General features: G+C 49.4%; 1 protein-coding gene across 4 annotated transcripts; it reads left to right on the top strand.

Moving 5' to 3' along the window:
• Nucleotides 1-215: 215 nt before the first annotated feature.
• Nucleotides 216-22,042, top strand: LOC137784325 (electrogenic sodium bicarbonate cotransporter 1-like). Of its 4 annotated transcripts, none has more exons than XM_068574901.1 (26): nucleotides 216-510; nucleotides 3,974-4,047; nucleotides 4,812-4,988; nucleotides 7,715-7,847; nucleotides 8,969-9,129; nucleotides 9,217-9,396; nucleotides 10,609-10,685; nucleotides 11,414-11,571; nucleotides 11,662-11,749; nucleotides 12,553-12,707; nucleotides 13,240-13,359; nucleotides 13,839-14,013; nucleotides 15,518-15,651; nucleotides 16,061-16,323; nucleotides 16,436-16,491; nucleotides 16,728-16,913; nucleotides 17,422-17,535; nucleotides 17,950-18,111; nucleotides 18,582-18,760; nucleotides 19,164-19,236; nucleotides 19,953-20,021; nucleotides 20,427-20,600; nucleotides 20,702-20,866; nucleotides 20,980-21,073; nucleotides 21,399-21,479; nucleotides 21,586-22,042. In XM_068574901.1, exons 1-25 carry the CDS (start codon nucleotides 494-496, stop codon nucleotides 21,443-21,445), a joined length of 3,231 nt encoding a protein of 1,076 aa, XP_068431002.1. In that variant the 5' UTR covers nucleotides 216-493; the 3' UTR covers nucleotides 21,446-21,479; nucleotides 21,586-22,042. The 4 variants fall into 4 exon arrangements, with proteins under 4 accessions (XP_068431002.1, XP_068431000.1, XP_068431001.1 ...); XM_068574899.1 differs by having other exon boundaries at nucleotides 7,712-7,847; nucleotides 21,399-21,475; XM_068574900.1 differs by having other exon boundaries at nucleotides 7,712-7,847; nucleotides 21,623-22,042.
• Nucleotides 22,043-22,697: the final 655 nt, after the last annotated feature.

Raw genomic sequence — 22,697 nt, 5'->3', positions numbered from 1 at the left:
TTAATGAAGTCTTCAAACGTCAATTGGATTATAATAATCTGGAGATAAATAATTCTATTAGATACAAAGTGAGACACGTTGGTGAATGTTAGGCCTCCTCCTCTTCCTCATCATCACCCTCCTCCCCCGGTGTCGTCACGCAGGAGGAGGGATGGCACTTTAAATATGGACAGAGACACGCTGCGCTCCCTGAGTCTCTCCGCGCGCCTTCCAGACCCATCGAGACTCGAACCCGCGTCTCTCTCTCCACGATGACAGCTCGCGTCCTGACCCGAACCTGAACCCGAGGACTCTGTTCCCAGCTCAGCTCCGTGGAGGCGCAGGAACCGTTCCAGAGACTTCACTCCGGACTCCTCGACTTTGTTACTTTTTCTAATCTTTTAGAAAAACAAAAACAAGTCTCTATTTGTTTTTGAATCCTCGTGAAAAGCGCGACGTCTCGAGGAGCTGAAGACTCCCACAGTGAGCAGCTCGAGAGGCCAACTTCTCCACCATGAGCTCCGAGAAGAAGTAAGTGCTCCCTCTTTGTTTCTGTACAGCGGCGCGGTGGGACTCTTCCTCCATGCGGAGGCATTTCCTGGCCAGGTGTGATGAGGCACCAGGTGAACACTATTCACCCGCTAACAGGACGCGTGGCGCGCGACTCTTGTGCGTTAAATGTTTTCGCGGCTCATCTGGGGGCTTCGTTGGCTCGCAGCTGCCAAAAACCACACGAGCCCCTCCGAGGCTCCCGAATTGTGTAACTTGAGTCGCATGTCGCGCATCGGACCGGTGCGCATGCGGATAAGCCGCCGCTCCCGCGCCGCGGCGCCTCTGAACTCTTCGCTCTCCTAATCTATTCTTCCAGGAAGCTTGTCGCTTCCAATTAGAGGGACGCGGGGCCAGGTGGCGTAGAGCTGACACTTAATAAAACAACTGCGCGCGCGTCTCTGTGTGTGTTTATGTGTCTGCGCGCGCACACACCATGTGGTCTATGAGTTTGACGCCCGACAGATGTTGCGCAATGACGCAATTTGTCGAGACTTGGCGTCTTTTTTCATAGTTCCAGTCGCGGGAAACAAGCTTGTCCGTCTGCGGGAAGTTCGGTGACTTGACCCTCTCTCCCCTAGTTCACCAACAGGTAAACTCACCTGCAAAGAGGGAGACTGTTGACTGCAGTGTTGCAAACAGAAGTGACACACACACAACACACACACTGGGGCTCATGAGAGGATTCCTCATTCTTCTGCCACAGATTGTGAAATCTGCCTTTTTTTTTTTTTTTTTTTTTAGTTCCTTCACTTGGCTGGTGTGACTCTTCCTCCACTACTGAATGCTCTTTTGTGCTCTGCTGAGTGAGTGATGCTCCATGCATAATACACGCCATGCATTTCCTCATCCATTCAAAGTGTTTGTTGCTTTACAGGAAATTCCAAAAGTCCAGTCCGGCCTGACTGAGAAGCAGGGAGTTGACTGCAGCTCAATTAGTGCATGAAAAGGTCCATAATCACCTGAGTGGCTCTGTGTCTCTACTTCCTGGTAGAGCCGCTGCCACCGTTTAAAATAAATAGTCCATTATAAGTATGTTGTGTGTTGCGATTTCCTCCTTTTCTTTTAATAAATATGAGTTTTTGTTGGTTGGACGGCACGGGTGCTGAAGACCTGGAGGTATAACTGGACTCCTGGGAGCTGTAGTGTGTGTGTGCGTGTGCGTGTGTGTAACTGGCCCACCCTGCCGGTGAACCGTCCACTGGGAATCGTGTGCGTCACGTTGTAACGAGACAGGGATGATCCCTGATCCCGAGCAGCTGATCCCCGGCTCCTCACGCTAACCGACGGGTTTATCCACGAGGTTGCCGCCGACACTGCAAAGGTGCCGAGACGCAAGAGGGCCGCCACTCTGACCCCCACCCGGCTTCTGATTTTGTTTTTTACTTATTTCTGCATGCATGCATTAATCTAGCAGGCAGAGGAAGTCATGGCAGGAAATGAAACGGAAGATTTCCTGTTTACGCCGAGACGCAGGATCTTTTATCTGCGCTTTCAAACGCCAGATCCTCCGCCTCCGTTCAGCTTTCCGCTGCTTGGTTTTTAAACTCTTGATATGAAGAGCAGTTTAAAGCTGCAGACATCCACTCCTTGAGTCGGTGCTGTAATCTTCTCCTGGTCTGTGCTCACATGAGGGGCCTCGGCGCGGTAAATCTGCAACATGAGCTTTCTTTTGCGCTTCTGTGTGGCCCTCTGACACACACACACACACACACAAACCCCCACCCTGTTGCAGGTGTACACGCTATAAGGTCGAGCGTCGTTCCCGTGTATTTTAAGCACCGCTGGTTAAAACCATCGTTGTGATAATCCATATTTTCCCTCCTCCCTTTAAGTGCTATTTTGTTCACCCTGTAGATTAATTTCGGTGCCAGTCAACTTGTTTTGGGAGATCTCGACCGTGTGGAGACTTTGTTTTGTGCCATTTGAAAGCAGAAAGTTCCCACATGAAGCCAAGGACTGTAGATTATCTCGAGTATGAGGTCAAGATGTTTCCTTTTTTTTTCTTTCTTCCCCGACACACAGATGCGCATTCTGTCCAACGCGCATCTGGATTGCTAATAAGCGTCACTGCGCGTAAGAGGATAAATATGTATTTTTTTTTTTTTACGACTTTTGGGGACGAACTGACCTTTTCAGTTACACACACATACACACACACACACACACAAACTGTGACACGAGTATCTCCCCGGAGCTGCTGGTATTTTGTGTACGCGCTGTCCTAGAGGGAAGGGGTGTGTGTGTGTGTGGGGGGGGGGGGGAAGAGACGAGCACAATCAGAACAGAACATTCACAGAAATCTGACGCGAGGCGATAGCGTAGGCGCTCTTCGCGAGGCCGCGTGGCAACTTGACCTCCCCTCTTTTTGTGAGCAACAAAGAGGCTGCAGAGGCCGACCCCTACGAGCATGGCGTGTAAACTTGGCACAGAGTGCGGCTCCTCCTCCTCGTCCATCGCTTGTTTGATCTCTGAGCTGCTAGATCCACATTACGTCTGCGCTCGTATCTCCCCTCAAGGACAGATAGCGTATCCTCTGGGGGGGAAATCCAGAGGAGCTCTCGGTGTACTCGGAGGAACAAGTTGTATCCTCTTCCTGACTTTGTTTATTTGGCGATTCATGTCCACTGCTACCGTCCCCCTCGCTTTCTCTCTCATGATATCGTCCCACGTGGGGATTGCTGCTCGGCGGAAACCCGTCACGTGTTTATAGACACGCTCCACGCACATCCCACCAAGTCTTTGTTTTTAACCCAAACTGTTTTCGTGAAGCGGCGAGCGTCTGATCGGATGCAACCAGCCTGGAGGCAGAGATCCACTCGTTTTAGAACTCGCATGCTTTCCCTTTTTTTCGAGGTTGTCGCCCTCCGTGTCCTGAGGTCGGGGTCAAACCGGTTGCTCGCGGCTAGTCCACACTTTGCCCGCCTGGAGGAGCCACGTCTCCTCCAACCTTCCAGGAAGGTTCACACGGCGCTCTGAGAGAAGTTGACTCACGGCGAGAAGCCTGAGACGATGTCTCCGGCCTTCTGTGTGCTGCGACAGTGTTATAAGAGCCGTGCAGTTTTACATCTACAACTCACTGGCCAAAAGAAAAGGGGAACAAATGCTGCCCGGCCTCATGCTTTGTGCAACGTGGTTATTAATAAGCACATGTGGGCGACGACTACGGCGTCACACAAAAGCTGATTTACTCTGAAGGCCGCTCGCTCCGGTGACCTCGAAGCCTCGTTATTCATCGTTTGTTTTCCTGATGATTCAAAACATACAAAATAATCCACTACGGCTGCCTGCGCCGGTCCTTTTGTGTTGCCGCGTGTGTTTTAAAGATTTGGTCCTCATTGTCTTCAGGAGTGTTTTGATTTGTTTCCATGATGGTGAAGAGCGACCGTCGCTGTTGGCGTCCATGAGGGGATCCGTGTTGAGTAACCTTTTGTTTGCCCTGCAGAGTGGAAGATGAGGTCGTCCTGGACAGAGGAGCTTCCTTTGTCAAACACGTCTGCGACGAGGAGGAAGTGGAAGGTAAGATCAGTGATGGGGTGTCTCTCAACACACACACACACACACACACACACACACACACACACACACACACACACACACACACACACACACACACACACACACACACACACACTGTGAAGCCTCCAGTTAGAATATGACGTATGAGCTCTTTAACGTGGACATTCCTCCGCATGGGAATTTATGTTGACACGCCCACTGAGGCTTTAACGCACTTCACGAAGCGACACTAAAGTGTTTGTGTGTGTGTGCACACAAAGAAAACCACGCCATGGGGTTTGGCATCATGTCAAGCCGTGTGTGTGGTTGAATTCGAAGTCGTAAGAGCCGTGTGTGTGTGTGTGTGTGTGTGTGTGTGTGTGTGTGTGCGCCTCAGGTGGTCTTTGGCTTCTGCAAAGGAAGCCAGAGCGACCATGTGACGCGTGAAAGACATCATTAAAACACTCTGAGGCGGTTTAAGGAACACACAGTTGACTCTGGTTACATTCCAGTATCTGGAGGAGTCGTTTCTCTGATTCACTTTCTGCATGCCAAAAGTCATCATTTCCTGTACGAGCTGCTGTGTAGGAAGTAGTTGGCATGTATTTAATTTCTCAGTCGGGCTTTAATCTTTTCCTGATTGGGAGGAGAGCAAAAAAAAACCCCTCTGGCACGAGCCGAGAAGCATCGCGTCAGCGTCGCCTAGTGATAAGACATTTCACGCTGATTGTGAGCGTTATCTGACCCCGCATTCCCCTCTCTGCTTTGTGTTGTTGTGCGAGCAGGTCACCACACCGTGTACATTGGCGTGCACGTCCCCAAGAGCTACCGCCGGAGGAGACGCCACCGACGCAAGTCCAGCCACAAGGACAAGCGGGAGCGGGCGGAGCACGGCGCGGAGGGATACAAGTCGGACGGGGAGTACGCCGACGAGTCCACGGCCAACATCCTCAAACCGCTCAGTGAGTGGTGCACCCATGGGGGGGAGGGGCATGGGAACATGTTGAATACTGATCTGAAAATGACACCGGATTGGCTTAAAAGTGTGTAAAGTGAACACACGAAGGGTTTCATCAACGACACGTCTGGATCACATGACTGAGTAGCGGTCTGTGATGGGAGTCGCTGTGAGGCGAAGGGATGAACAAAAAGCCCAAATTCAAAGTCTTCCCTTTGACAGACTCTATGCAAACCTGGGTTAAGTTAAGGGGTTGGTGGAGGAGGAGGAGGAGGAAGAGGAGGTGCATGCACTGAATAAGGAGCTGAAGCTTCCGAAAGCACTAAATAAATGTAAAATGCACGTTTTAAGATCGTCGTCTGTCGCTTCCTTCTGCTGCAGATATTCCTCCTCATGGAGAACGATCAGGAAAGTGTCTCTGTGCCACCGTTCAGCCAACTGGAGGAGTTGTGGAACGGAGAACGGTCTTTTTAGATCAGTTTGAATGCGTCTCTGTGAGATTTGCGTGGTAAAGTATGGAGCATGGTGGGTGACTAAATAAGTAGACGTTAATAAAATCAGGTTTAAAAGCCACTTTGCAGAGCGTGCAATTATCACACGGTTGGAATTCAGAGCCGGAAGAGATGCATTGTGGGTGAGCGTCTGCTCTCCTGCTGCCGGAGGTAAACATTAAAGGCTCAAGATGTGTTTTGGGACGGGGGGTTGTGTATAGGACTCATCAGGGCATGTGCAGACAGTGATGCTGCATACCTGACCAAAGGTAAACAACTGCTGATGAAGAGTTTTGGCTGGTAGTTCTGATGATGAAGAGGATGATGGAAGGCCTTTCATTATGAGTCCTTTTGTTTCGGGCAATAATAACGCTAATGGTTGAACATTATTGTCATTTTCAGAGACGCCACGAGGAAGCTTTCGCTCCTCCGGCAGCGTGTGCAGACAAGCGCCGGTTACGCAACAGGTGCTCTGAGGACGTACAGAAGATTTGCATTTTTTTTAATTATTATTATTTGCAGTGGGGGCAAAGCTTGGCGCAACACCCCCTTTTAAAAAAAAAAAAAAGTCTATAGAGAAGATAAACTGGTAGAGCAGCGGATAACTCGCACAAGGAAACTGAAATAGTTTCAGAGAAAGGCGCTCTTGTGTGCGGTCACGCCTCGGAGAGAACCGGCTGCGTCGCTACGCATTCAGGAGACGAAAAGGCCGAGCGTCGGTCACGAGGAACTTTCACCCGTTTGTCTCCGTGCTCGGCGGCTTGTCTCTGTCCGGCGTTGTGACGCCGAGGTCTGTTTCCAGGTTTCTTTCTCCGCTGACGGGACGCAGAGGCCCCGTCCGACTGCGTCGCTGCAGGAGCTCTGAAGCGTGAACAGCTCTGAGCGGTTGAGTGAGAGGACGGAGCCGTGTGACGGATGCATATCTCCTGTACAGCCCTTCAGACGGCGCGCACCGAGCACTCCACTTTTTATTTATTTTGGTGTTTTGCCCTCCGTCTAAATACCCATAATCCCCTGGTGGAGCCGTCCACTTAAAGGTCGTGTGCAACCACAACACGGCTCTGGGTTTTCATTGATGACACTCGAGGGGGGCGAGCGCTGTTGTGTACACGACGCGGCGTCCAAAAGTCAGCTCCGGATGGCAGAAAAGGCCATGTGGACACCTGAAAGATCTCGTGTGTGTGTGTGTGTGTGTGTGTGTGTGTGTGTGTGTGTGTGTGTGTGTGTGTGTGTGTGTGTGTGTGTGTGTGTGTGTGTGTGTGTGTGTGTGTGTGTGACACACAAGGATGCTGATGATGAGCAGACGCTGTTTCCAAGACATTGATCTTGACCTTTTTCATGCAGCGCTGCGGTGAAAGACTGTTTCTTTACAAACAAACCGCCGTAAGTTCAAGCTGCGACGAGAGTAAAATGTTCCAGACACACACACCTCAACTGTGTGTGTGTGTGTATGTGAGAGATATTCAGCGCTTCCCCTCTGCTTTGTCTCATCACGTTACACAACGTTCTGAAAGAACGGACCCTATTCATATTTTTTCATCCTCTGGATCCAAAACATTGTGACCGAGGCTTTTTGTGTCTTTTAGTTTCTGAAGTGTGAGATCAGGATATTTACTGCAACTGATCAATCGCGTGGGTTTTGTTTTGACTCGTTTCTCAGAAGGAAGTAGAAAGTTCTTCCTACTGCGGGCATGCTGCTGAGTATTTCCTTCTCGCTTAAATACCTCTGTGCTTTTTTTCTTCTCTCCCGGGCTCAAGACATGTCTGTCATGCTTTTTGTAGAGTTTTCATTTGTATTTCTTAACTTCTCGGCAGATAAAGACGTCCAGAGACAAACGTGCACGCTCAGCTGCATCACTTCCTTCCCAGCTTTACGTCCCTGTTTGCTCCAAACACACCTTCTCCTTTTTTATTTGCAGACTCGTGACTCATTTAATCTCATGGTGGATATACTTTACACTTCAGCTGTACCTCCGGTTTATTGGAACTCGGTTTTCCTGAACAGTTAATCATTGTTGCGTGTCAAGACTGTGCTGTTCATTGCAGCACGTGAGATGCATTGTGGGAGTTTTTGACTTCCAGGCACTTCCAAGCAAATGTTATGAGAGCTGTTTTGTAGCGCTGGTGAACCTTTTTAAGAGGGGCTGTCTGTGTATTTTGAGTTTCTCAGACATGTAATGGACTCGTTTGTCGGTTCCTAACTGGCCTCCTTCCTTCCCTCCTTCCTTCCTTCCAGCAGTCTCTCCGGCTGAGAGGATCAGGTTTATCCTTGGAGAGGAGGACGATGGCCCCCCGCCGCCTCAGCTCTTCACTGAGCTGGATGAACTGCTGGCCGTGGACGGGCAGGAGCTGGAGTGGAAGGAGACGGCCAGGTGAGCCCAAATGTCCCGCTTCACAATCACTTATGTGTGTGTTGTTTCTTTTTTTTTTTCCTTTGTGTTGGGAAATAGGCGGGACGCCGGTGAACTCCCAGTCTGCTGTTATCTGATTTGTTAAATCTGTAGTACCTGCTCCTCCTGTGAGACCAGGAAAAGGGCAGAAACTCCCACACTGGCCAGAACAAGACGTAATGTTACAGTTGGCTCTTCAGCGTTTGACATTTTGGCATCGAAAAGTGGATGCCGTGCGCTGGTTCCCTATTTTAATGCTTTTACAAAGTCCTGTGGAGTCACATACCTTCTCTTTTTTAACTTCAATGTGATAGAGGAAGGTGTGGTGTACAAAAGAAAAGGGGCGGGCTCATCTAGGCGGGAGTACGCTGTAATGCTGCAGGAAGGGCAAAGCTCCCACCGTGCAGTATCCTTGGGGAGGGGAGCGCTGGGGGTTGAATGAAGGGCCCGATAAGTGAAGCCCTCGGGGGCCCGGCGGCAGCCGGACTCCTTCCCTGTTCTCCCGGTGAGACGGCTCGTCGTGGCGTGCGGCCCAAAGCCAGACGGACACTCGATCCCTGCAGGAAACCCCATCCTCAGCCTCGGGAGAATGGCTCCTTTGTAGCGCTGACATGTGACAAGTGAAGGCTTTATTGTTATTATTAAAGGAATCCTTGTCCTGAGTCCTACCTCCTTTTTTTTTTTTTTTTTCAAGGACTAAGCTCATTTAAAGTCTCACATTTAGCCATGTCCGGGGACATCCGTCCGTCTCCATCCCAGCGTGCCGTTCGCTTGAGTCTAGTGGTTTTTATTTATCATTTCCACGCGGCGCTGCGTCCCCTGTTCTCACCCCGTGAAGTGTGACCGAGGCAAAATACCACGGGGCTGTTTAGTAAAGAAAAGAGAGCCGCGCTTGTCTCCTTTTTGTTTGTCAACCTGTACCAGTTCATAAACGTATGAAGGCACAGTTGTATACATACGATGTGCAGTGACCTTCACTTTCAGCTTGTGTGTTATAGGTTGTAATCTTCTCATCTGCATCGTTTATAAGAGACGCCTGGCGAGGTGAATGCATCTCAACATGCATTTTTATTGTGTGTGTGTGTGTGTCCTCCATTGTTCAGATGGATCAAGTTCGAGGAGAAAGTGGAGGAGGGTGGCGAGCGCTGGAGCAAGCCCCACGTGGCCACACTGTCCCTGCACAGCCTGATGGAGCTGAAGACGTGCATCGAGACGGGCACCATCCTGCTGGACCTGGAGGCCGCCACGCTGCCGCAGGTCGTCGGTAGGTCGACGCTAACCCGCTAACCGGAGAGTTAAGAATATGAGGTTTGATCTTCATTCACTCTCTCTTTCTCTCTCTCTCTCTCAGACATGATCACCGATAGTCAGATCGAGGCGGGTCACCTGAGCGCCGACCTGAAGGAGCAGGTCACCTACACGCTGCTGCGGAAGCATCGCCACCAGACCAAGAAGTCCAACCTGCGCTCCCTCGCCGACATCGGCAAGAGCGTTTCCAGCGCGAGTCGACTGTTCAGCAACCAGGAGAACGGTAACGTACCCGCCCTCGCACCCTGTGTCCGCTCGTAACACAAACTATTACCGCTTTAACTCTTCTCGTTTCTGGCATGAAATCTTAACGCATTTTCTTACCCTTCTTGTCTCTTCTCTGCTTTTCCTTTCCTTCCTTCCTTCCTTCCTTCCTTCCTTCCTTCTCTCTGGGACTCGCGCCGCCTCTAAACCATCCTGGTAACGTAGCGCGCCTCTCGGTCGATATCCCTGTGCCTTCTTTGAACCCAGAGGACCAATGCGAGGTCAGGAGGAGCTCCAGCGTGGGATACCTCTGTAAGTGAGGTCGTAGCAGGACACGTAGAACTAGCAGCCCCACGATTCAGCTCATCCTCCAGCTGCATCAAGCTGTATGTGTTTACGTCTGTTAGTACTCAATGTACTCTACTAAATATTTATTTGGCAACACGGAAAGGGACTGAAACGCTGTCAACGCTGGCCTCCGATATGGTCCACTTGCTGACGCCGTCGGCGTTCCAAAGTTTACGCTCTCGCTCCGTCGCCTCGGCCCGCTGCTGCTGTTGCGGCGCCCGTCTGGCTTTAGTCCCAAAGCTTAACCTGCTAAACTGTGGAACCAATTTTGTCTTTAGACCTCTTTTCCCCTGTGTTTGAGTGGTCGTAGGAACCCCAAATTCATTTCAATAGTTGTGTTTAGTGTATGTATTTGTTCAGCAAAGTCTTGGGGAAAAAATGTATATCTGCAAACAAAATTACTTTCAATATCTAGCATAGTATGAGCCAGATTCCCCAAAAATGCCTCCTGGAGCGGTCAATAAAACACCTTTTTGGAAAGATTAGTAGCTAAAGAGTCAGAATCTGCAACAAAAATCTCAATAAAACAAAGCCTTGGCATGTTGGGAAGCATCTTCAGTAAAAAAAAAAACTGTGTCGTTCGGTTCAAAAATGGAAAATGTACGTATTTTATGCCAAAGGATTGTCTGAATGGGGCATGCTGGGACTTAAAATGGGACCGCGAGGATTTTCGCGCACAGTTTCCAAAAGATTAGCCCTCGCTGCATTCTCTCTCTTTGCATGTGTGCTTTCACTGTGCCTTTTTTTATTTTCTTCTTTTCTTGGACTCGTCTTCGTCCTGTGCCCAAAAATATATAAAAGATTCTTTCCCCCGTGAAAGCTGCGCGGTCTCGCCTCGGCTTCTGTTGTTTGATCCCGACCCGTGTTCCTCCACGCCCTGCAGGTAGCCCGACCACGGCCCACAGAAACCTCACCTCCAACAGCCTCAGTGACTTCTCCGACAAACCAGAGAGGGATCAGGTAAATCCGTTTGTCTCCCTCAGACATGTGCAGCTATTATGCAACCGGTGATACTCTGAGGTCTTCATTCACAAAGCAGCACTCTGTGTGTGTGTGTGTGTGTGTGTGTGTGTGTGTGTGTGTGTGTGTGTGTGTGTGTGTGTGTGTGTGTGTGTGTGGTCATGTGTTTGGGCTCTACGTGTGTGTGAGAGATAAGACCTCTGGCTCTTTGTCCCGTGAGTTTCTGTCCTCCACACATGCAGTTTCTCTCGCTAGTGGAGCAGCGGCGTGGCCGTGTGGTGAACTGTGACGGCTGGATTTACGCTCCAGCGGCGCCGAACGTGTCAACATTCGACCGCAACAAGGCGGCAGTTAATGATTTCCCGGATTTTTCTTTTTTTTCTTTTTTAAGTTATGCAAAGTACAAAAAAGAACACACAGTCAGTTTTGTGTGTGTGTGTGTGTGTGTGTGTGTGTGTGTGTGTGTGTGTGTGTGTGTGTGTGTGTGTGTGTGTGTGTGTGTGTGTGTGTGTGTGTGAGATTTCTCCCACTGTTTACTCGGTGGCATAAAGTCAAGCTGCACATAATTGCAGGAAAAGGCGGGCACCACCTGTGCCGGGAAAAATCACAACGCCGGTCTTGTCGCAATCGCTTCTTTTAATCAACCACTTACTCAAAGTCCGACTGCAGTGCGTGTGAACGATCTCCCGCTCACCATGTTCTCTCTCTCTCTCTCTCCTTCCTTCCAGCTGAAGAACAAGTTCATGAAGAAACTGCCCCGCGACGCCGAGGCGTCCAACGTGCTGGTCGGAGAGGTGGACTTCCTGGACGCTCCCTTCGTGGCGTTTGTGCGCCTGCAGCATGCCGTCATGCTGGGCGCTCTGACCGAGGTCCCCGTGCCCACGAGGTAGCGCACGTTCTCCACACCGTCGCGACCCCGACGCGATCCGGCTCCGTCAAACGCCGCTAACACCTCGTTTCCTTGCCGCCTGTATAGATTCCTCTTCGTCCTGCTGGGCCCCAAAGGGAAGGCCAAGTCCTATCACGAAATTGGAAGATCCATCGCCACTCTGATGTCAGACGAGGTACTTTTTACTACGAGGCCAGTTGTATAACTTCTCTCACCAGCAGAACTGTTTTCAGTTGCATAACATCACTGCACACGGGGTTTCAAGGGTTTTCTACTCATCCATTAGTCTTCTAAGGCGATGAGCAAACACAATGTACCATCACTACAGTGATAGCTGCTGGAAATGGGCCTCTATACACCTCTGTAGATATTTCATTAAAAACAAGACGTTTCCACCTAAATTAGTCTTTCACCACATTAACAATGTATAAAGTGTATTTCTGATTCATTTAATGTTGGCTTCATTGAAAAAAACAGTGCTTTACTTTGAAAAATAAGGACATTTCGGTAGTGTACGTTGTGTCTGCTCCGCGTCTCCCCACCTTTAACCCCTCCGTGTCGTCAGGAATGTTAACGGCCGTAACGCCGTCGGCCCTGAGAGCCCCTCGCCCGCCAATTCCCACCGGCCTCCTCTCCTCTTTCACAGCGTTATCTCCCGCGTTCGCGCGGCAGGATAGGATGTGTTTTTCCAGGATTTCCTTAAAGTTGAACTTTACCCTCTCCGCTCTCTTCCCCCCTCCGTCACGAGCTTATCAGCCGAATTCTTTGTACTGTGAAATTGTCTGAGTTCTTAGTTGTTTGTCGATACTCCATTTGTTTGTCTTTTTCGATGACGCGTCGCTCTCTGTCCCAGTGCTCCAAAGCGAGAAGGTGGTGGAGGAAGAGGAGGAGGAGGAGGAGTAGTAGGAGGAGGAGGAGGGAGCGAAGACCCGTTCGCTAATCGCTAACAGGTCTGTTGTGTGTTTTGGCTGCCGGCAGGTGTTCCACGACATCGCCTACAAAGCCAAGGACAGGCGGGACCTGCTGGCCGGCATCGAGGAGTTCCTGGACGAGGTCATCGTGCTGCCCCCCGGAGAGTGGGACCCCAACATCAGGATCGAGCCGCCCAAGTCCCTGCCCTCCTCGGACAAGAGGTCCGCTTTTAATCCGCGCGGTGCTAATCCCGATTGAATGAAGTCACTGCACATTAATCCAAGGAACAAATCCATCTAATGCGCCCAACCAACGACACCGTGACAAAAACCTCCCGGCACATCACCTCTTTACCTTTTGAGCGAGACCATTGAGGCCAAATGACTACAAGTAGTTATTGTGAGACGTTGAACGCAGGGTGACGGCTTCGCGTTTAGCTAACTGCTAAGCTAATGTAGCGGCAGCACAAGTGAAGGCGAGGCTGAGAGTCGGATGGATGGATGCATGGATAAATCTAGCTATCTTTTGACAAAACATGACTTTCTTAAAGTTTTCACAAGTTACATATTAACACATGACCCTAAAACACTGTCGTTAAATGTTTTTAATGTATTTAAACGCTCAGTATTTTGTCGTTTGTTTGGAACTGACGGACTGAAGTGTGTGTGTGTGTGTGTGTGTGTGTGTCTGTGGGTGTGTGTGTGTGTGTCTGTGGGTGTGTGTGTGTGTGTGTGTGTGTGTGTTGTTTTTCAGGAAGAACATGTATGTGGGGCTCGAGGGGCCTCAGATGAACGGCGACACGCCCCACGATGGAGACGGCCACGGAGGGGGAGGAGGACACGAGGTCGGAGAGGAGCTGCAGTGCACGAGAAAGTAATTAGGGTTGCTCTCTCTCTCTCTCTCTCACAATGACATCAATGTGGACGGTTGGAGGAGAATAATCCTAATCTGGTTGCTCCGTGAGCCGAGGGCATTGCCCTGATTATCATCTGACACGTTGTCAATGAAGATGTGCGTCGTTGAGGAAAAATCATAACTTGCCAACAACAAAATATCCCACACATGACAAAAATAACAAGTCACAGTGCTTCACTATAGCACTGCATTGGTTTTTCTTTTCTGTTTCCAACGTAACGTTTTTAACAAATGTGTGATTAACTGCATCTTGCTGAAGTAAACCAGAGTGATGTCATGAAGCCGTGTTCACTGGCTCTCCTACTACTTCTACTCACCTGCTTCTGCTTCTACTACTACTCACCTTCTTCTTTTACTACTACTACTCACCTTCTTCTTCTTTTACTACTACTACTACGACTCACCTGCTTCTTCTACTCACCTTCTTCCTCCTCCAGGTTCTGCGGCGGTCTCATCCTGGACATCAAGAGGAAGCTGCCGTTCTTTGCCAGCGACTTCTACGACGCGATCCACATCCAGTCGCTGTCGGCCATCTTGTTCATCTACCTGGGCACGGTCACCAACGCCATCACGTTCGGAGGCCTCCTTGGGGACGCGACGGAAAACATGCAGGTACGCTGTATTTTACTGTGATTTCATTACATGTAGGGGTGAGCTTTGAGTCCGCAGAGACGTGTGCGTGCAGAGAGACGCTCCAAACCGCCGACAGAACGAGTCCTGCAATCAGCTTAACAAGTTGTGCAACGGCTAACTCGGTGGCTAAAAAGATGAACTCTGAATCTGACATCTCCAGTCCGGCCTCTGGTTGAATGAACGTAAATACCACTCGGTGACTGGCTGCATCTCGGTGACACATTCTCTTTCTATGCTTAAAAAAAACAATAATAATTAATGGTCCAGCAATTATTATTCCCCTTTTTAATAAAGTTGTGACACATAAAAGTGTTTAAAAATTGACGCGGTTGAGATTGCTCAAACAATATAAGAATAAAAACAATAGAGTAGTAAATATAATACCAGGGTCTAGTGGGAGCAAGAAAAAAGGAAGATACACTTCGTAAAATAAATATGTTTGTAATATTGCCGACTCAACCTGCTTTTGGTGCTCACTTCAGGTCAGGCTTGATCCTACATCTCCCATAATGCAGCTGGGTCGTCTCCTTCCCTGACTCCTAAATGTTGACTTTCTCTCAGCCCCCACACCCTGAAGGTTGTTACACAAGGTGTCTCCTTAAGCACCAGATAAACCCGCTGACTCGAAACTCCAAATTTAAACGCCTCCCCCCCCCCCCTCCACCTCGGGGCACGGACAACATTACGCAACCGCGTTCACAGAGCGAGTGGCGCTCGTTGGAAGCGTTGAACGCATCCCGCGTCCACCTGAAACGACGTCGCTTTACACCCAGGAACGATACCAAAAGAAATAAAAAATTTTAAAAAAAAGTTTCCTCCAGCTGGTAAGCCATGCTAATTAGGAGCTCAAGGGCTCATACAGCGTCCATCTGCTGCACCTACTGCTGGCAGAGTTTGGTAATGGACCCACGCCCCCCCTCCCCCCCCCCGTCTACATGATGGCCGTCCTTGGCTTTGCTCGCTCTCCTGGCAGGCCGCTGCACATCCTCCCAGTCCTGTGCCGGCCTCACGGATTTGCCCGGGCCGAAAATAACACACAGATCCAGATTACTCAGCCACTGAAGCCTCGTCATGCTGGAGCCCCACCACCACCACCAGCACCACCTCCTCCTCCTCATCCTCTTCTTTAATCCTGTGGCCCTCCTCCGCTCTCGAGCACAGCGGAGGGAATCCCTGTCCTCGCTTGACCTCTCCTCGACGCAGGTCCTCAGAAAAACTGTGTGTGTGTGTGTGTGTTTCACGAGCTTCACGCTACGTGGACGGTGTGAACAGCTGATGCGTCAGGAATGAAACAGGTGATGTGTGCAGGGAAAACAAAGCTCACAGCTGCGTCAGCAGATTCATGGTATCGATGTTTTTGCAGGAAAAAAACAGAAGTGCTAAATCCTGATAAAAGAATGTGAGTCTTTGTGGAGCAATGCTCGGCGCATGAACTCTGTATATTTTCCAAGCTAAACCCGCTGCATTGTCCGTGTGTGTGCAGGGCGTGTTGGAGAGCTTCCTGGGCACGGCGCTGACGGGCACCGTGTTCTGTCTGCTGGCCGGTCAGCCGCTCACCATCCTGAGCAGCACGGGCCCGGTGCTCGTGTTCGAGAGGCTGCTGTTCAGCTTCAGCAAGTAAGCGGCCGACTCCAACTCATGCAGGGGCTCTAACATGAAATGAAGGGAGAGGGAGGAGGGGTGACGTGGAGGTCGGGGCGGCGGCCGCTGTGTTTACAGATTGTTGTCGCGCCCCAGCGGGCGGGAACGTTTTTTTTTTTTTTTTTTTTGTGCCGACTGTAAATCTGACGCCAGCTGATTGTTAATTTTCCGAGTGTTTTTGCCGTCTGCTTCCTGTTGGGAACAGACACACACACATACAGTCTAGTATTACAACACTCCAACCTGATTGTGTTCCATTATTAATAATTCACTCATTTCATTTTAAAGTCAAGAACGTCATGGCCTCCGTTCATCAAATGTTTCCGTGACTCGCCGCTTAAAGGAAGCCGTGACACAGTTAACCGTGTGCCCGATTCCCCCCCAGAGACAACGGGCTGGACTACCTGGAGTTCCGGCTGTGGATCGGCTTGTGGTCGGCCATCTTCTGCCTGGTGCTGGTGGCCACGGACGCCAGCTTCCTGGTGCAGTACTTCACGCGCTTCACCGAGGAGGGCTTCTCGGCGCTCATCAGCTTCATCTTCATCTACGACGCGTTCAAGAAGATGATCAAGCTGGCGCACCACAACCCCATCAACGCCGAGTACCACGACAACCTCGCCACGCTCTACGAATGCGGCTGCACGCCGGGTACGTAGCGGAGACACCCGGGGGCGCGAGGACGTATTGCGGCAGGCTCGACGCTTCGCTCTGTGACGCCCGAGGGTGAAAGCTTCTCTTTATTCTATATTATTGTTTCCAGGGAACTCCTCCGACCCCATCTTTGACGCCTCGGCGTGGACAAACGACACTGATCTGGTATGTTGGGGCCTTGTCGGGATCACATTTTAATTTTCTCATGCACCAAACTATTCATTTCACTTGTATATTACTTATGGTGCTTAAACTGTGGAACCAATTTTGTCTCTTTTTTCCTTGTTTGAGTCGTCATAGGAACCCCAAAATTAATTTTAGGGAAAAATGTATACTGCAAAAAAGATGTAATCTCATTTACAAGGTTTTAAAGGAGGCTCTTTGTCCCACGGTCTCTGCAGTCAGTGAACGCCACGTGGCGGACCCTGACCAAGGAGCAGTGCCAGCGGTACGGCGGGCAGCTGGAGGGCGCGGCCTGCGGCTTCGTGCCCGACATCACGCTGATGTCCCTCATCCTGTTCTTCGGGACCTACGCCTGCTCCACATCGCTGAAGAAGTTCAAGACCAGCCGCTTCTTCCCCACCACGGTGTGTGTGTGTCTGTGTGTGTGTCTGGGTGTGTGCGTGCCTGAGTGACATGTCAAAGGTGTCATACCTAAAAAGTCAGACACTTTGCTGGCATTCCGTGTGTGTGTGTGTGTGTGTGTGTGTGTGTGTGTGTGTGTGTGTGTGTGTGTGTGTGTGTGTGTGTGTGTGTGTGTGTGTGTGTGTCACAACTTGGAGTCTTTGAGAAGTTTTTGTTTTGTGAACGAAGAATTAAAAAAAATCCAGAAAAGCCTTCACAGAGTTTTTTTAAACCGAGCAACAGCAACACCACAAAGAACAAAGTATTGAGCACTAAAATGAGCTAATGTTTAAAATGTAGATAATTATTAATTATCCGTTCTTTATTCCACAAAATGATGCATCAACTGGCTCCGGACGGATACTCACACGCGTGTGCTGTGAAAGCGCTCGCTCAGCAAGTTAATGTTTGTCTCACTCACTCACTCACTCACTCACTCTGTTTACCTGCTGTGCCCGTTTCCCTCTGCAGGTGAGGAAGCTCATCAGCGACTTTGCCATCATCTTGACCATCTTGCTCTTCGTCGGCGTGGACGTCTTCGTCGGCGTGGACACCCCCAAGCTCATCGTGCCGAGTGAATTCAAGGTGCGGTGCAGACGGATCGCGTTGCGGCCGCGTGCAGCGCTCTGAAGCTCTCTGAGGCCGCGGGCACAAAAGCCTCTTCTGTGCTCGACGCCTGAAACTAAAGCGCGCTCGATAAGACCACCATGGAGGACGGGGGCCGGCGCGGTGGACGAGCGGGCAGCTGCATCAAATTACTCGATTAGAAGACACGTGAGATCGTGCCGGTCGCGAGTAGAGAGCCGTCTTTGTTCTGACTGCCGGCTCGATGCCCAGTCGTGTCACGATGCGCCGGTCATTTCTTCTGAGACTCTTGAAGGAGTCGCGGAGGAATCACCTGGAATTAGTCTTTTGAGATGTTTTACTGCGATGATACGAGAGATCGGTGTCTGGTCGCTTTAATTCTTGTTCATTTTATTGTTTTGTTTTTTCTTCTAGCCCACGAGTTCCAAGAGGGGCTGGTTCATCCCTCCCTTCGGAGGGAACCCGTGGTGGGTGTACCTGGCGGCCACGCTGCCCGCTCTGCTGGTCACCATCCTCATCTTCATGGACCAGCAGATCACCGCCGTGATCGTCAACAGGAAGGAGCACAAGCTCAAGGTCAGGAAATGAGTAATAAAAGTCTGCAAAATGTACTTTTTCCCAAAGCCGTTAGATTGCAGAAGCCCACTTGTCTCCATGCATGCCTGTAAATGCCCTGAACTGTTAACCATTAGCTTACTCATTGCATGCCTCATAATGTGAACAATATTTCCCTGTAAACTCTGAGTAACAAGCATCTCCATCAGTTTCTTTTTAATACCAAAATACAGTAATTTGCTGTCATTGTTTTTATTGTTTCCTCTTATTTCATGTTTTTAAAAGAGATCATGCCCCAAACAACTAATACACTCTGATGTACATGCTCAGAGGTGTAGGAGTGATAATATGATAAGATAATGAACGCTCACTACAACCACGAGGGACTTTCCAAAAAATTGCCAAACAGAGGATTTTGCTGTCTGAAGAAGTCCTTTTCTCTCGTCCACTTTGCCTCTCTGAGACTCTCTCGCGCTCTCTCTCCCCTCCAGAAAGGTGCAGGCTACCACTTGGATCTGTTCTGGGTGGCCGTCCTGATGATCGTCTGCTCCTTCATGGGCCTGCCGTGGTACGTGGCCGCCACCGTCATCTCCATCGCCCACATCGACTCGCTGAAGATGGAGACGCAGACGTCGGCCCCCGGGGAGCAGCCCAAGTTCCTGGGCGTCAGGTGAGCCTGCGGCGACGTCGTTGGGATGACTCCCAACGCGTTGCTTCCATCTCGGGAAACACATTTATTTTGGATCCTTGGATGAAAGTGCGTCTCATCAGCACAAAGGTTAAAGCGCTGTGTGTGTGTGTGTGTGTGTGTGTGTGTGTGTGAGAGTGTCAGTGTCCGTCACAGAGCAGACATTCATATGCAATCATACTTTTAGGGGCGGGGCTATTCAACGCTGAAGACAGGGAACTAAAGTTTGAACCATTACTCGTGCAAAGACCAGTTGGGAATGTGAATTTAGATGCAATGTTAAATTAAACTTTACTAATGAAACATGGCGTTCCTCTCTGGTTTTAAGCCTTTTACGCTTTCATGCTTGTGAGGTTTTTTGGTGTTTTTCCTCCTTTTTTCCCAGAGAGCAGAGAGTCACGGGTATCTTTGTGTTCCTCCTGACGGGACTCTCTGTCTTCATGGCTCCTATCCTCAAGGTAATGCGCCGACTCCTTAAGAACTCTTTCCCCGAAAACCAAAGATTACTGTCGGCCTCTTTTAGGGCAGAACGCCCGTCACAGCTCTCAAATTTTATAATAAAAAAAAAAGAAAAGTTTTTCATCCCATTAGTTGCTCTCCTGATTTGAAGTAATTTGATGCGATAAGCATGCTCATCCGGGCTTAAGCTCCGTTTGCAGCTGAGTGCCTTCTCAAGTTTCCATTCCCACATGAAGCTGCCTAACAAAACAAAACAAAAAAAAGTGAAGAGAAGTCATTATTGGGCTGCTGCGCCCTCTTGTGGACATGTTGCATATTGCACGTGTGCTGAGAGTGCCTCAAGGCGCGGATTGTTTGGTGTAACTTGTGACGCGTGCGCTCTCTCAGGTCTTTTCCCTCCGTCATGCTGGACCTGCTTCTGGCTGCACGAGCTTACTGCTTCAAAGCTCTGCGAGCAGCTGCCAAACCGCCACTAAGTGCCCCGTCACCCCGAGGCGGCGTCACCTGAAATAACCTTCTGAGAAAAGCTGCTTGAGGGCTTCTTTTAATAGACCAAAAGCAACAACGCTAACTATAAACACTCATCACCTGTCGCATCTCTTTTTAACTCCATAGAATGTTTTGTAACCCAAACTGGTGAAACTAGAGCTGCACACTTCATATGAATAACCTGTTTGGTTTGTTTGTTTGTTTGTTTGTGCGCCGTGTCCTGCAGTTCATCCCCATGCCGGTCCTCTACGGCGTCTTCCTCTACATGGGCGTGGCCTCGCTCAACGGCGTCCAGGTGAGTGAGCCTTTTGAACCGACGTTAGCCCGCAACCCCGTTGCTCGTTTCGCCAATTGAAGAAGTAACTAACAACGAGAAGTTGTTGGTTGGCTAAGCTCCAGCGTTGGCGGCGTCCAGGGCGGCACGCCTCCATTTTCTGGAACCGAACCCCCCCCCCCCCTCCCGAATGTGGGCTAAACCAATCAAATGCCAGCAAAGCTAACGGTGGCTTGTTAGCAGCTAAGGCTAGTTGCAACATCGTCGTAAAGCATCACTTCAGAGCAGTGCTGCTTGCCAATAACGCCCATTTAAAGTCTGTCAACGTGTTGTGAAATGGAAGATACGATATTTAAAAACTTGTCTAAGTTCGTGACCCGTCTGTGTCTTCTTGTTGTTGTTGTTGTTGTTGTTGCTTTGCATCAGTTCATGGACCGGCTGCAGCTGCTCCTGATGCCAGCCAAGCACCAGCCGGACCTCATCTACCTGCGCCACGTCCCCCAGCGACGCATCCACCTCTTCACCTTCATCCAGGTCCTGTGTCTAGCCCTCCTCTGGATCCTCAAGTCGACCGTGGCGGCCATCGTCTTCCCCGTCATGGTGAGCGGCGGCTCGGCCGCTGCCCGAACGTGATGTGCTGAGCCTCGAGAGAGAGAGCCCGCCCCATCAAGGTCTCACCCTCTCTCTCTTTCCGCAAACAGATCCTGGCGCTGGTGGCCGTCCGCAAGGCGATGGACTACGTGTTCTCCCAGCACGACCTCGGCTACCTGGACGACGTCATCCCAGAGAAGGACAAGAAGAAGAAGGAGGACGAGAAGAAGAAGAAAGGCAAGAAGAAGGGAAGCATCGACAGCGAACTGGATTTTGTAAGTACTCTCCACTTAAACATTTAGCTGTGCCGAAGAATACGTTGTGGTGGCTCCTCCCCCTTTTTACTAATGTCCAGAAGTGTTAACGTTGTCCTCCGTCCTCCCAACAGTCTGACTACCCCTACAATGAGAATATACCCAGTATAAAAATCTCTATGGATTTGATGGAGCAGGAGCCCATGCTGGGCGATAAACCTCAGGATAGTGAGTACTTTGCTTCTGACGGCCTCGCGCCGGCAGACTTGGTCCCGTCGAGCAAGCTTCTTGCTGACGCTAACGATGCTAACGATGCTAACGCCTTCACAGAGTGCTTTCTTTTCCTCCTTCTCTTCACGCTGCTCTAACATGCCGGCTTCAACCGTTTTTAGCAATAAATCCATCACTAAAAGCAGCTTTCGCGGCGCTTGCCTTCTATTCTTTCTCGTCTCTCTTCCGCTGACCCACTTGACCTTTCACAGTGTGTGTGTGTGTGTGTGTGTGTGTGTGTGTTTCGAATATATTTTAAGTGCTTTCCCTCCCTCCCCCCAAGATGATCCATCCCAGACTGCTGTCCTTAACCCGCATTCGACGTGCTGAGCACTACTTCGAGTCTCCCACCGTGGCCGAGTGAGTGAGTACAGGACGCCGTTTCTTTTTTCTCTCCCGCTTCTCAAATTTTTGATTGTTTTTGTTGTCTCCATGATTTAACGGCATCGCTTCGCGTCTTCCTCTTCCAGTCTCGACCGAGGTTCCAACACAAATGGTTTTCCTCAGATTCAAACACACGGGAGCTTCTGGAGGAGGAGCTCTCAAACCGATCTGTGAACGAGTTTTCCAAAGAAGCAGCAGAAGCGGCACAAGATGGCTAACATCCTTTTTATTTTCTACTATAGTACCACATTGTAACAGTGTTTGTTATTTGCATTATTTTTATTATTATGATTCCCTGTGAGGATTTAAATCAGAAGGGCTTGAAGTGTTTGTGTTAATCTTTAAACACTTTGTTGGTACTGAGTTTTAAACGAGACGTTTTGCTTTCTTCGTCCTCACGAGTTCAAAACCAAATGGCTACTTTAAGGTCACGCAGGTTTTACGGGACATTGACATCTTATGAATGTGTGTGTTGAAAGGCAATAAGATGTTATATATCATTAAAGATGTGTTTTTTATTCCAAATGACACCAAACAAAACCAGCCTCTTGTCTCATGGAAGGTTTTTTTTTAAGTTCCTTTTTGGAGTTTTTACATCATAATTTCAGAAAATCTAAAGGGTAAAACATCTGTGCATGAGCGGACAATAATTTAGTATTTACGGGCGTATCGATTTATTTATTCAGGCTGCGAATTCATACAAACACATCCAAGAGGTCAAGCAAGAAGTTTCAGTTTCATACAGGCTGGAATTTCTTTCTACATCCCCTTTTTTTCTATATTTATTCTATTTAAACTCTCGGCAGATGAATTTGCTGAACCTAAAGTATATGGCTTTATATAACTTCCCCATTTGTGCAAATTCTGAAGTCGTTTCTGTGGTCTGTATCTACTCAGCTGTCTTCTCTCTCTCTTTTAGGGAGGTATAGACATATGTAGCTCTACCTCTTATATTTCTGTAGGTGCCAGGCATTGTGTGTGTATATATTAATTAATATAAGCATATATTAATTAATTAATTAAACATCTGTTGTGCAATTATTTGTGATCAAACACTGATTTTATGGTTTGTTTTATCTTCACTGGCACTGCATAGGATCTCTGAATCTTCTTCTGCCCGGTGACACTTAAGATGTTTTTGTTTGTCGATTCATGAAATGATTGTGTATGATTTATTTTATCATTGCCATGTTTTAAA

This window comes from Clinocottus analis, unplaced genomic scaffold (genome assembly GCF_023055335.1).
Source record: "Clinocottus analis isolate CAN_PGR_092001 unplaced genomic scaffold, fCliAna1.0.p SCAF_13, whole genome shotgun sequence".
Lineage (NCBI taxonomy): Eukaryota > Metazoa > Chordata > Actinopteri > Perciformes > Cottidae > Clinocottus > Clinocottus analis.
The sequence above is the reverse complement of the archived record's forward strand: the minus strand, read 5'-3'. Positions and strand labels throughout refer to the sequence as shown.